The following is a 13075-nucleotide window of genomic DNA, read 5'->3' as shown; positions in this document are numbered from 1 at the left end:
GAGAGAGAGGGAGAGAGAGAGAGAGGGAGAGAGAGAGAAACGCACAACGCTGGACTGGCAGCCGGCGCGGGTCTCGAGGTAGCGCAGGGACGGCGTCAGGTCGCTCGTGAGCTTCTTCAGAGGCGGCACCTGGGGGCTCAGGGTCGCAAAGGCGAGGTTCCAGGGGGTCGCGAGGGCCGAGGGCGCGAGGTCGCGCCACTTGGACACGAGGCCGGGCTGCTCGAGGTACTGGGCCATGTCCTTGATGTAGGCGTCGTGGCGGACGAGGTTCGCAATGTGGACCTGCGTGTTGGCGACGTTCTGGGCGGCCCGCGACAGCTTATCGATCGTGGGCTGGGTGTAGCCCTGGTTGTCCATGGCGATGGGTCCGTTGCCGGGCCCATGCCCCGTCAGCGTCTCGACGCTGCGCAGGTCGGTGACGATGGTGTGGATGGCGTACTGCGACATGCGGCAGAGGTTGATGAAGACGACGAAGAGGAGGAAGAAGGGCGAGTGGATGCAGCGGCTGTACAGGTTGAGCGTCTTCTGGATGCTCGTCAGAGCCAGCGTGCCGTGGAGGAGCACGGGCGTGTTGCGCAGCAGCAGGATGGCGTGCGTCTTCATGGTGGCGGGGTTGAAGGACCAGGCGAGCGCAAAGACGTAGGTGCCAATGTAGAAGCTGTAGGTCCCGCGATAGGGCTCGTCGTAGTGGTGGAAGCCGTAGCTGCTGTAGGCGATCTGCTGCAGGATGATGGGATCGATGTCGAAGTCGTCAAAGAGCTCGAGGAATCGTTCCTTGGCCATGTCAATGTCATCGTCGCCGCCGCGGTCGATGACGACGAGCTGCAGAGACGGAGAGATGTGTGCGGGCGCCGATGAAGGCGTTGTTGCGGGTGCGGGTGAAGGCGAAGGCGAAGGCGAAGGCGAAGGCGCGGTTGCCGGAGCCGGGGTCGGGGCAGCGAGGTCTGTCTTCAACTTGGTTTCGGAAATCTTGCCCATGTCGTTGAACTGGGGAACACCGTCGTTGTCACATTCAATCTTGATGGGACGGACGTCAAAATGCTTGCATGGCACGGGTGGCTTCTTGAACTTGGCCGAGTCCTTGAAGGCGTCGGGTGACAGGCGGCGGAGGACGTCCATGGCGGCGGGTGCTGCTGGTGCTGCTGGTGCTGCCGCTGCTGGTGCTGCTGGCGTTTGGCTGTCGAACGAGGTAGTCGATCAGATGCTTGACGTCGTGTGTGCAGATCGTGTTGGCTTGCTGCTGGTCCAGCAGGGGACGCGAACAACCCTGGGCCGTCTGTCATCTTTATGCGCTGGGTGTGACAGCCTCGGACAGGGGACGAAGCGGCTCTGCGTCGGTCACTCACACACACACCCCCCAGGCTGGCCCCCAACTGTGCAGATTCTGAAGCCGAAAAAAGAGGCGCCCAGCTGAATCCAGCCTCACGGCGCCAGGGTTGCCCATTGGGTTGTGTTGATGGTTGGTGAGGGGTGGTCACATTGCATCGAGGGCGAGCCCAGGGTCGGTCGAGCCAAGGGTCGAGGTGTGTGTGTGGGAAGCGCGGGAGGCACAGGCCGCGGACCAGCGAGGGGCCGCTATGATGGCTAGGGCCGCAGCCCCTAAAATAGTGGCAGGCAATGCCTACCTGCCTTGCCTTGCGTGCCTGCTTAGGGGCCTACCTAGGTGCCTAGCTGGGTACCTAGGTAGTTAGGTAGATACCCAGGGGAATACCCAAGAGCCAGTGCTGCTGTACCCTGTAGGTCCCCAAGGAAGGTACCTTGGCTTAAGGCTCTTGATCCACCTGCCCAGATACCTACCCGTGCTACCAGAGGTACATGTACCCACCTACTAGGGACGTACTAGGTACCCACAAGGCCCCAGCACTGCCCCGCTGCACCTGGCGCGCGCCACATCCATACGTCACAGTACCTCTTGCCTTTTTCCACTCGACCACCACCAGCCGTTCACGATCCTGTCATGGTGAGGCTCTTCACGATCGACCCTTGCCATGCCATGAGCCGCCGACCCGTCACTGTCGATTGAGCACGCATCTATCGGCCACTTGGCAGCCACTGCTGTCTGTCAACTCTGACCACCCGCGACTGCATCAACACACACACACACACACACACACACACATACCCTCGCCCATCATGCAGGGCTTCAACATGGGCCGCTACGTGCCCCCCGACCTCGAAGGCACCGTCTCCGGCAACGCCCTCCACGCCAAGCTGCCGCCGGGCCGCTCCGCCGCCAAGCCCGGCGTCCAGACGGTCCGCTTCGAGATGCCCTTCGCCATCTGGTGCTCGACCTGCCCGAAGCCCACCATCATCGGCCAGGGCGTGCGCTTCAACGCCGAGAAGCGCCGCACCGGCGCCTACCACTCAACCCCGATCTGGACCTTCCGTATGCGCCACGCTGCCTGCGGCGGCACCATCGAGATGGCCACCGACCCCCGGAACACGGCCTACGTTGTCGTCGCCGGCGCCGCGAAGCGCGACACGGGGCCCGCCGCCCGTGACGGCGACCTCGTCGTCATGACCGACGAGGAGAGGGCCGCCCTGCGCGCCAGCGCCTTTGCGAGCCTCGAGAAGACGATCGAGGACCGCGCGGCCGTCGCCGCGGCGACGGACCGCATCGACGACCTCGAGGACGTGGCGCGCCGCCAGTGGCAGGACCCCTATGCGCGCAACCGGGCGCTGCGCCGCACGTTCCGCGTCGGCCGCCGGGAGAGGGAGCGCCAGGCGGGTGTGGACGACGGCGTGCGCGCGCGCATCGGGTTCGACTTGGACCTGCTGCCCGCCACCGAGGCCGACGCGACGAGGGCTGCCCTCGTCGAGTTTGGGCACCACGACGATGACGACGCGGGGGAGCGTGCCCGCAGGGCATTGGCGAAGCCTCTGGTCGTCAAGCCTCGCGGAGACGGCGAGAAGGAGAAGAACAAACCAACAACGGGCGCCACCGGCGGCGGCACGGCGGCGGCGGCGACGCCAAAGAGCAAGCTGCTCGCTTCCCAGCGAAGAGCGGGCTTCGTGTCAGAGCTTGTCGGCAACACGCGCATGGCCACCGATCCCTTCCTGGTGGATGCCAAGATGCCGAGCTCATCAACCAAGACCAAAGGCCTGCTTCCGGGGATCAAGCGCAAGAGAGAGGCTGCGGAAGAAGCGGACGCAGAACACCCGACGCGCGAACCGACACAGCACGACACAACACCATCACGGCAGGACACGGCACCACCAACGGGGTTGGTAGCCTATGACTCGGAATCGGATTGAGAAACGCCCCACATCCCAGGGACAACTTGCATTAGACGGCGGCGTTACTTTTCACATGTTTGCTTTCACGTCAAGATACCCCGGGTTGGCACTGATTTGCTATGGAAGAACCATCAACCAATAGCCATGATATGCAACTTTATTTCATGCTTCTTCGCCCTTCATCTGAACACGAATGGTAAAGTCAATCATTCCCTAAACCTAAAGGCCGCCTCATCCAGGGGGCATCCATGTATGGCCTATTCAACGAATATCCCAAAAAGCACGGAAAGCAATCCAAACACACCCTACACAGTCCGGTCATGGAGTCGAGGGCCCTGCGCTTCGATCCTCTGCATAAAAACTCCCCATCATTTCAGAACGCCCCGTCGGCAAGTACTCCGCGAGCAGCAAGTGGCCCGAAAGGCAAACAAGAAGAAGAAAGAGCTCGCTTGACCTGGCGACGGATGGATTTTTAGACGCGGCTCGAAAGGATCAGTGCCACTGGCTGTCGTAGCCCCGCTGGTTCGGCCAAGCTGCAAGGAGGCAAGAGAACAATCAAACATCCATCCTACCAGCGGGCTGGTCGTCGTCGTCATCGCCGAAGCTGCCTACCGAAGACATGTCGTCATCGTCTTCGCTTTCTGCGCCAGCCTCGTTTGCGGCGTCCTTGCTCGCATACTTTTGCACGTATTCTGTGGTCCATCATCAGCACGTCGTTGCTTTCTTATGACCGTCTCGGGCATCACACACCCTTGACCTTGACGTCGTAGCTCTTGGGCTCCCTGATCATCAGGGCGGCCGCCTCGCCGTTGAGTGGATCGGTGGGGTTCGGGTATCGCAGAAGCTGAGGGAGGAAGACCTCGAAGATGTTGATCATATCGAACATTGGCGACCAGGTCTGGTTGATGACGTCCAGGCACACGGAGCCCGACCTGCGAAGAGGCCCGCGTCAGTCTTTCATACGTCCTGTTTGTTCCGTTTGCTTCCTGCTCTTCTGTAGGCCAACTCACAGCTCGTCGATATTGGGATGGAAGATTCGGTTGACGAAGCCGATGCTTGGAGATTTGTAGGGGTAGTTGTCGGGGAGCTCAACGTGAACTTTCCAGTTGCCGCCTTCGAAGGGTGCTGCTCCAGGTCAGCATACAGGTCCGCCATTCCATGTTTGTAGTGTGGTCCGACTGACTCTCCGTGGGGCCCTTGAAGCGGACGTAAAACTCTTGCCTGTGTCGGAGTGGTCAGAATGTCGTCGAGCGTACGGTTGGCCGTCGAATCACTGCTTACACTTAGATCGGTTAGCAACGGGTATGGGATGAAGGACGGGATACGTGGGAACTCGGAGACGAACTGTTGTCGTTCACAAGCGTGACTTCATAGTCGCTCATGAGCCTAGAGGCAGTGTTAGTTGTACCATGGGGTCAACCATGACTGAAGAGATCGTACATCCTGCGACATGTTAGCTAGTGGGACTGCTGCACTACGGAACAGCGACACCGTACTTCATGACCTGTTGAATGTATCAGTCAGCAACACTGCGTCCTTCTGGCAACCTTGCGTACAATGTGTGGGAGACGGAGCACATACATCAGTCTCGATTCTGCGGCGCGGGCTACTCATCTTGCTGGATGTTGTGGGTTCTCGCGGTGGGTGACGTTATCAATTCGATGGTTACGTTGACGGGCTATGAACGTGGTGGAGATATGTCCTTGTTGAGAGATGATTCGCAATGCTTCGACTCGACTGAAAGGCGAAAGGCAGAGGTTGTTGGAGGAAACGGGGTTCAAATCAGGCTGTGCTGTATGCTGGGCTGGGGGGTCAGAGGGCGAGTCACGAGATTATGTAGAAAGGTTGACAAAGAGGGGTGAAGTCGGGTTCCTCCTGGAACCGTCTAAGTTGCAGTCACGCGTGATGATGCAGTGAGGTGGGCAGCACCGGGACGATAAGCTAGGCCGGATGGGTCTGATAAGCCAGCGAGCTCCTTGTTGGCGGGGTCCATCCCTGGATCGCCGAGCCGAGTGGGATGCTGGTCCCCTGACGTGTGACGGCGCTTGCCCACTAAGACCGACCAGCGTCCTTGTGCCTGCTCTGCTGGGAGGCCTTACATGACTGAACGACTCTGAGTATGCTAATCGCGGGGTGCAGTTGTTGCTCAGCTCCGGGCTCCGGGGGTGGGCAATATGTGAATCGTGATGCGACTGCTGCCTGCCTGGGCAGACAGTGGAACATCACGACGTGGCGACATTCAGGAAGGGGTTTCGTTGCATATGGGAACCTCAAAAAGGTAAGGTATATGCGTGAAGCACATGCCTGAATAGTGCATCAAAAAGAGCCCTGCTCACCTTGATGTCCTGCAACAAGCATCATGGATTGCCTTTCAATTGTCATGCGCCCCCCGCCTGTCACCTGTCGTGTTGGAGTGTTGCGGGTGGGAGAGTTGGGAGCCTGAGGCCCCAGAGACACAGTCGGCATCGTGGGATTTGAACACGGGTGTCGTGGCTTATGATGTCTTCGGGCATCAACCGCCCATCCGCAAATCGAGTTGCAAGACCGAGGAGGAAGCTCATGAACAACCAAGCCAAGACAGCACCTCCTGTATTGAGCCAAGTGTTAGGAACAGACTTGCCAGACGCGAACGGCCCTTCCCTTCGCAGCATGGGTGCCGAGGTAAATTGCTGACATAACCGAGCTGGACCACATACTGGCAACCCTCCGGGCCAGACACACAGCGGACCATAGTGGGGAAGGGTGCTCCAGGGGGGCGCTGGCTCTTAGTGTTCAGAAATTCCAACACCACAAGACGGTGCAGAGCATGAGCATTTCTACGCAGCATATACCATCATGACCTCGACAATAAAAGAACCTTCCGCACCAAGAACTCACCCGCCCTGATTTTCTCTCCTCATCACAAAATACCGGAAACAAGCGAACTCGAACCCCATTCGGAAGCATCATCTTATTCTCGGGCTCTGATCATTGCAATTCCCTACTGAGCTGCCATACCTTTTTTTCGAGGTACTTTGGTTTGTACCAATGTCGCTCCCATTCAAAAGTACCTTCTTTCGGTCGTGTGCCTCGGCTGCACGAAGCACACGACCACACGTCAACGCCGCGAAGCCCCTTTACGCCGCTGTATCACAACACAACCAGCTGCGGTGGAGTTCTCACTCGCCCATGGGCGCATCATCCGGGATCGCGCGGAAAAAGGTGACCCTAGGCCAGCTCAGGAGTCAGCATCGCAAGGGCGACCCGATCACGGTCATCACGGCACATGACTTCCCAAGCGCCTACGTTGGCGACATCGCGGGCATGGACATGATACTCGTGGGTGATAGCCTCGCCATGGTCGCCTTGGGGATGGAGGACACGAGCGAAGTGCTCGTCGAGGAGATGCTGTTGCACTGTCGATCGGTCGCACGCGCAACCAAGAGCGCCTTCACCGTGAGTACCTACGCGCACTGTCCCCTCCGTGGCAATGACTGACAGCGTCAAGATTGGCGACCTGCCGATGGGCTCGTATGAGATCTCGCCGGACCAAGCGCTGGAGACGGCGATTCGCTTCATCAAGCAGGGCCGTATGCAAGGTATCAAGCTCGAAGGCGGCAAGGAGATGGCCCCCACCATTCGCAAGATCACGCAGGCCGGCATCCCCGTACTCGGCCACGTCGGCCTGACCCCACAGCGGCAAAACGCCTTGGGCGGCTTCCGTGTTCAGGGCAAGACGGCGGCGGGAGCGGCGAAGCTCCTGGAGGATGCGCTGGCTGTGCAGGAGGCTGGCGCCTTCGCCATGGTAGTGGAGGCCGTGCCGGCTGAGGTCGCGACGCTTGTGACGCAGAAGCTCTCGGTGCCAACAATAGGCATCGGCGCCGGTAACGGGTGTTCGGGCCAGGTACTGGTGCAAGTTGACATGATTGGCAACTTCCCTCCAGGTCGCTTCTTGCCTAAATTTGTCAAGAAGTATGGGGATGTCTGGGGCGAGAGTCTCAAGGCGATCGAGGCCTACAAGCGCGAGGTGAAGAGCCGGGAGTACCCGGCGCCGGAGCACACGTATCCTATTTCGAAGGAGGAGCTGGAGGCATTCGAGGCGGCGGTCGAGAAGATTTGAGGCCTTTGAGTATCAGCATTGGGTTGAGTCGCGATAAAGCGAGACTGGTTGCATTCTTGGTGTTCGGCGTAGTTGGTGATCTCTTGAGCATGGAGCATTGCATATCATGGAGGCTTGAATTCGGAAAACAAGAATGCAGAGCTTTTGTAGCCCTAGTTTGCTTTCCGTTTCGAGAGTGCTTTCGAGTATCAGCATCAATATGGCAGGTATCAACAGAAATATGAGCAACTATGTTGGGGGCACATGTTTTAGCATACCTGGTTGCATGTGGCGAAGCATATGAGCGACTAGCCAACTTGAGGTGAGACTTCATCCGAAGGCTGGTGTCATGGAGTAAGAGATCACAAGTTGGTCGCTCATGTCCTTGAAGCAGCCATGCAGGTTCCCAACGACTTCGTCGAGGGAAGGGGCAAAGGCGCTGTTGACATAACAGAAGACACTGTCGGTGCTCTGAACTTTGAGCTTCTTGCGCAAGTGCTGGACGATGTTTTCAAATTTCTGATCGGCGCTGATCTTGAAGACGGAGCGGGGGAGAGATGGGGCACTGCCGATAGGCTTGAAGCTAACGACGACCTTGGCGTTAGGGAAGAGGCCAGCACTGGCGAGGGCGGCCGTTACATCGCGGGGTTGGGCTGTGAGTATGGCGGAGGCCGACATGGTCAAGGGAATGTCGGGCGAGGTGGTGCGGTCGGGTATAGGGGAGTCAGGGGGCGAGGCTGGGGGGGACTGCTGCGCCGGAGAAGACATGGTGACGCCCGTGTGGTGATGGCTAGTTGTGGTGTTTCAATCTTTGATGCAACACCTAAGAGGGCTGAATGCCAGCCTTGCAAGGCGTGATGCAGCAGAACGAATAGGTGTGAAGGTCTGCAGATGGTCACCCATGTATTTGAACGGCTAGGTTGATTGACGTGTTGAGTTGGGATCTCGAAGGTTGGACTGGCCGTGGTTGCCTGATGAGATGAGCCTTTATCGGCGTGACGAGGTACTGTATGTGCCTTACTTCGATCTTGAGTCCAGAGGTTGTGATCCCCACTTGTTAGGGGAGTTCCAGCCGGCGCAGCCAATGAAACCGTGCTAGGGGTCGCCTCCCTCACAGCTAGGTACCTTAGGCACGCAAGTACCAGAACGGCCCCCTATGAACCTCCAACGTCCCCTGTAAGCCCCCGTAGGTCCGCTGGGGAACGCCGGTCTCTCCTGCCGTATGGCCCAACGGATGGCATGAGCAGCTAGTCAGTCCCTCTTGCCTCGTGTGCAATTCCCCTGAGAGGCTGACTGGCCAAAGCGAGCAACATCAACGCATCACCAACTGCCACTTGTTGGACCACAAATATCTTCATTCGCTCGACATGCCTCGCCCGAGTATCAGCCCGACTTTGCCGCAGACAAGGCACGATATGCGCCCTCGATGGCCTCCCTTCTTGGGAATAGCCTGCCTATTTGGCGCACGACCAAGCCATCTGGTGGCGTACCGGGATATTTTCTTCTCCTTGCCGTCATCTCTGTGCTGTTGGTTGACCTGAGGCTGCAGTTTAAGGCCCCGAATTGAGCTTTCCCATCCTCTCGGAGCACTTCTCTCACCGCAAATTCGACTTGCCTCCCTGAGACCGGTGCTTTGAGCCATCTCACTTACTTCAAGCGCCTATCGACCTTGCGTACCCCTCGCTCTTTTACTCTCACATGTGCCGGACAACATACCTTGGTACCTGAGCCATTGCAGCCGCGGCAATTACGACCATCACCACGTTGCACCTTGTGTCTGTCCCATCGCATCAGCGATCCGCCGAGACACACAAGGAGACTCCTGTGATACTCCTCCCCTTTTTGTTTGTGGGCTGCGTTACGATTTCTACGCTCCTATTTCGTACCATATCAAGCTCAATTTCTCCTCCTGGTAATTTTCGCGGCGAAAACCACATCGCCCATTGACGGAGCTCTTCTTCGCCTCCTCCTGCCCCTATCTCTCCTACCGGAGCCTCCCATAATGGATGACAACCTGTCCGCCCCTCGGCATGCTTCTGTCGCCCTCAAAACCTGGAGGAAGCTACAAGATCTCAAGGCCGGTACTTCTATGGCCCTCGACGGCCGATCCCTTGACGTCGCCTCTGTTGTTGCCGTCGCTCGCCATGGCCTCGTACCTCACATCAAAGAAGACGCCCATTTAAAAGAGCGTCTACAACAAAGCATTAACGTGCTGAACAGTCATCTAGATCATGACTGGGTTATCTATGGTGTCAATACCGGCTTTGGCGGGAGTGCTGATGCCCGAACCGAAAAGCTCCGCAAACTTCAGATCTCTCTCCTTCAGCACACGCAAAGTGCCATTATTGCCACCTCTGACGTGAACGGCGAGCTCCTCGACCGCGATGGACAGTCTCATGCCATTCCCACCGACTGGGTTAAAGCCGCCATCCTGGCCAGAGCAAACCAGAATCTTCGCGGCCACAGTGCCGTCAGGTTGGAGGTTATTGACACACTGCTTAAGCTGCTCCGATTCGACATCACCCCGGTGGTGCCTTTACGCGGCACCATATCTGCCTCGGGCGATCTCATGCCCCTATCCTATATCGCCGGCACCTTGACAGGAAGCTCCGGAATTCGAGTCCGCCATGGGCCTTCCGCCTCTCATAGGCTGACCACAGCCCAGGCTGCCTTTGAGATGCACAACATCACACCTATTGAGCTCGCCCCGAAAGAAGGCCTGGGTCTCATCAACGGCACCGCACCTTCTGTAGCTCTCGCTGCTCTCATCGTACATGAATCTCAGCAGCTTGCCATTCTTGCCCAGCTGCTCACCGCTTTCACCGCAGAGTCCCTTGCCGGCAACGTGGAATGGTCGAACCCCTTTATTCACGCCATCCGGCCCCACCCTGGTCAACGGGAGGCGGCCTCGACCATTCGCGCCCTCCTCAAAGGGTCCACCTTTGTCACCGGCCTCGAGTCCCGGAAGCGCACCGGCGAGGGCCTCTGGCAAGATCGCTACTCCACGCGTACAGCCCCCCAATGGCTCGGCCCTTACCTGGAGGACCTCCTCCTCGCCCAACGCCAGGTCGAGATTGAACTCAACTCGACCTCTGACAATCCCGTCATCGATACAACCGCAGGTCCCGAGGGCGATGTCTACTCGGGCGGCAACTTCCAAGCGACAGCCGTCACGTCAGCCATGGACAAGACGAAGAATGCCCTGCAGATGATCGGCCGCATGGTCTACTCGCAGTGCACGGAGCTCATCAACCCGTCACTCAACAACGGCCTTGACGCTAACCTCGTCTTCGGCGACCCAGACAACTCATATACGATGAAGGGTATCGACGTCAATATGAGTGCCTACATGGCCGAGCTCGCTGCCCTCGCTCACCCCGTCTCGGCCCACGTGCAGTCGGCCGAGCTGCACAACCAAGGCATCAACTCGCTCGCCTTTCTCTCGGCCCGCCGCACGATGGAGGCACTCGACGTCCTCGCCCACATGTGCGCTTGCCACGCCTACGTCTGTTGCCAAGCCATCGACCTGCGGCACTACCACCGCCGCTTCCTCGCCGCCCATACACCGCTCCCCGCGCTTGCGTCCCTCAACATCAAGCTCGACGAGGCGCAGCGTGCCGACGTGGTCGCGCTCTTCACTGACACTTGGCACGACGACAATAAGACGAACTACCAGACGCGCTGCCGCCGCGTAGCCTCCCGCGTAGCCTCGCACGTCCTCTCCCTGGCCATGGCACAGGGCTTCGCGCCACTGGAAGCCATCGCGGCATTCGAGATGGGTCTCTGCAAGGACATGCTTGCCTGGGTCGCGGACCCTGCAAACGACCCCGAGCCAGCCGCGTCGGTCCCGATGGGGAACCCGGCTATGCCTGGACTAGGTCAGGGATCGAGCGTGTTGTACGGCGTCGTCCGCGGGGCGCTCGCCGTACCATTCAACCGCGGGGTTCTCGCCCACGGGCAGCCGACGATCGGAAGTGACGTGAGTAAGGTGTACGAAGCTGTGCGGTTGGGGACCGTCATGGACGCCATCATGGGCGAGCTCTCAGGACTTTGGGAGGAGCAGCCGGCACCAACAAGAGCAAAGCTTTAGGATAAGGGGGCTAAAGCACGAAAGGGTGGTAGATTCGTGGTTCCCAGGCAGTAAAGCGATGCGCAGCTTGGAAACCAAATGACAACTCTTCTCTGGAAAATTGCCGTCGATATGCAACAACGAATTCTAACACCATGATAATAATAAGACTCCTGAGGCGACCTCCCAAGAACCAATTTCATCTCGATCATATCCATTCACAACAAAGACGCGCACTTGATGAACTTTACATACACCGGTATTTTTCCTGACAGCAAAGGTGCATAGAGGAACTACGAATTGAGTCCCAAAGGGTTCTCTTTCATCCGTGGATCCCAACTTCCAAACGTACAGACTACATCGCCTCCTTATTTCAGGCAGACTTTGGCACGACTAGCTCTTTTCGCGGTACCTTCGTACAATACGTCTATTTTCACTATGTCCTTACTCCGCCTTCCTGGGCCAACCGGTTATGCCCATCTTATCTCACGCCGGGGGGGGGGGGGATGGATGGGGTTGAAGTCTTTCCACAGGGAACACACTGTTGGCTCGACTTGGAGTTAGTTGAAGAATATGCTCCCGACTCCTGGCCATCGTGACTCCGTCTCCAACGATGTCGTCACCCCGCCATCTGCCCTCTCGATACCCTCTCGCAACCTATTTCCACAAGTAGTCAAATTCGGAATGCTTGAACCGAGTCATCCTCGCCGCCAATTATGTACTATACGGTACGACGCTCAGCTTTCTACTGCCAGAGCGCGTGAGTAATCTCACCTCACATCATTCGCCAACCATGAGCGAGCCCTATTGTTCACTCTGACCCCGCTTTGGTTGTGAAAAGCTCTGCCTGACGGACAGATCTTCGTCACCCTAACCATCTATCAGGCAACCCCCTCGAACCATTTCAAGCCTATATACAGATGGCCGACCCTTTGGCGACCATTGGTGTCATCGGTGTCGCAGTTCAGATCCTCGGCTTCGCCGCTAAACTGGCCTGAATTGGAAAGACGCACCAGCCGACATAAAGCGCGTCATGGCCGAGATACAAACGCTCAGGACGGTTCTCTCCAAGACACATGCAAACATTCTTATTGATGACGACTTTGAGAACGCTTTTTGCGGCCGACACTCTATGCTCCTGAGGCAGGTTGGGGACATAGCGGGACCCACAGACACCAATATAATAGTCTCAGTATGCAAGCGAGAGCTGGACGATCTTCACGACGACCTAAAGAAGCGAGTGGAAGGCCAACGCACAGGCTGGGAACGGCTTAGAGGAGCCTTGCTGGCGAGGAGAATGAGGGTGGCGGTCGAGAACCTTCATCGACAATGTGCCACCTTGAACAGCTTAGTAGTCGTAGACGCCCTGGCCCTCGTTGCCCATACTTACAAAGTAGTCACAGACGCGAGGAAAGAGCAACAAAGCTGACAAGCGGGCCGAGAGGATAAAGCCATCCTGGACTGGATTAAAATAGCGGACTATAGCAGGCACTGGCCAGTGGCTTCTGAACTCGGCGGAATACCAGCAGTGGATCGAGACGTCACAGCAGACTCTATTTTGCTCTGGCATCCCTGGAGCTGGCAAGACAGTTCTTACATCGATCGTCATCAACGACCTCTATATTCGGTTCCGAGATAACGAGCACGTCGGTATCGCATTTCTATCCTGCAACCTTCGATAGTAGGCGGAA

General features: G+C 57.9%; 6 protein-coding genes across 6 annotated transcripts; 3 read left to right on the top strand and 3 right to left on the bottom strand.

Moving 5' to 3' along the window:
* Window positions 1-45: 45 nt before the first annotated feature.
* D7B24_003186 (uncharacterized protein) lies at window positions 46-1119 on the bottom strand (the record flags this gene model as incomplete). The annotated part of the gene is made up of 1 exon (XM_028637379.1): window positions 46-1119. A coding segment is annotated over one exon (1074 nt), but the record flags the coding sequence as incomplete, so codon positions are not given.
* Window positions 1120-2133: 1014 nt separating this feature from the next.
* D7B24_003185 (uncharacterized protein) lies at window positions 2134-3255 on the top strand (the record flags this gene model as incomplete). Its single annotated transcript, XM_028637378.1, has 1 exon — window positions 2134-3255. One exon carries the CDS (start codon window positions 2134-2136, stop codon window positions 3253-3255), a length of 1122 nt encoding a protein of 373 aa, XP_028490763.1.
* Window positions 3256-3792: 537 nt separating this feature from the next.
* Window positions 3793-4851, bottom strand: UBC8 (Ubiquitin-conjugating enzyme E2 8; the record flags this gene model as incomplete). Its single annotated transcript, XM_028637377.1, has 7 exons — window positions 3793-3929; window positions 3988-4169; window positions 4248-4362; window positions 4421-4453; window positions 4583-4623; window positions 4716-4741; window positions 4819-4851. The coding sequence occupies 7 exons, from the start codon at window positions 4849-4851 to the stop codon at window positions 3793-3795; spliced, it is 567 nt and encodes a 188-aa protein (XP_028490762.1).
* Window positions 4852-6264: 1413 nt separating this feature from the next.
* Window positions 6265-7336, top strand: D7B24_003183 (uncharacterized protein; the record flags this gene model as incomplete). The annotated part of the gene is made up of 2 exons (XM_028637376.1): window positions 6265-6672; window positions 6725-7336. The coding sequence occupies 2 exons, from the start codon at window positions 6265-6267 to the stop codon at window positions 7334-7336; spliced, it is 1020 nt and encodes a 339-aa protein (XP_028490761.1).
* A 309-nt stretch (window positions 7337-7645) lies between these two features.
* On the bottom strand, window positions 7646-8083 carry ATG12 (Ubiquitin-like protein; the record flags this gene model as incomplete). Its single annotated transcript, XM_028637375.1, has 1 exon — window positions 7646-8083. One exon carries the CDS (start codon window positions 8081-8083, stop codon window positions 7646-7648), a length of 438 nt encoding a protein of 145 aa, XP_028490760.1.
* A 1234-nt stretch (window positions 8084-9317) lies between these two features.
* D7B24_003181 (uncharacterized protein) lies at window positions 9318-11405 on the top strand (the record flags this gene model as incomplete). Its single annotated transcript, XM_028637374.1, has 1 exon — window positions 9318-11405. One exon carries the CDS (start codon window positions 9318-9320, stop codon window positions 11403-11405), a length of 2088 nt encoding a protein of 695 aa, XP_028490759.1.
* Window positions 11406-13075: the final 1670 nt, after the last annotated feature.

The sequence above is a fragment of the Verticillium nonalfalfae genome, assembly GCF_003724135.2.
Source record: "Verticillium nonalfalfae strain VnAa140/NRRL 66861 chromosome Unknown scaffold_189, whole genome shotgun sequence".
Taxonomy (NCBI): domain Eukaryota; kingdom Fungi; phylum Ascomycota; class Sordariomycetes; order Glomerellales; family Plectosphaerellaceae; genus Verticillium; species Verticillium nonalfalfae.
This window is presented reverse-complemented; position numbering and strand designations above follow the sequence as displayed.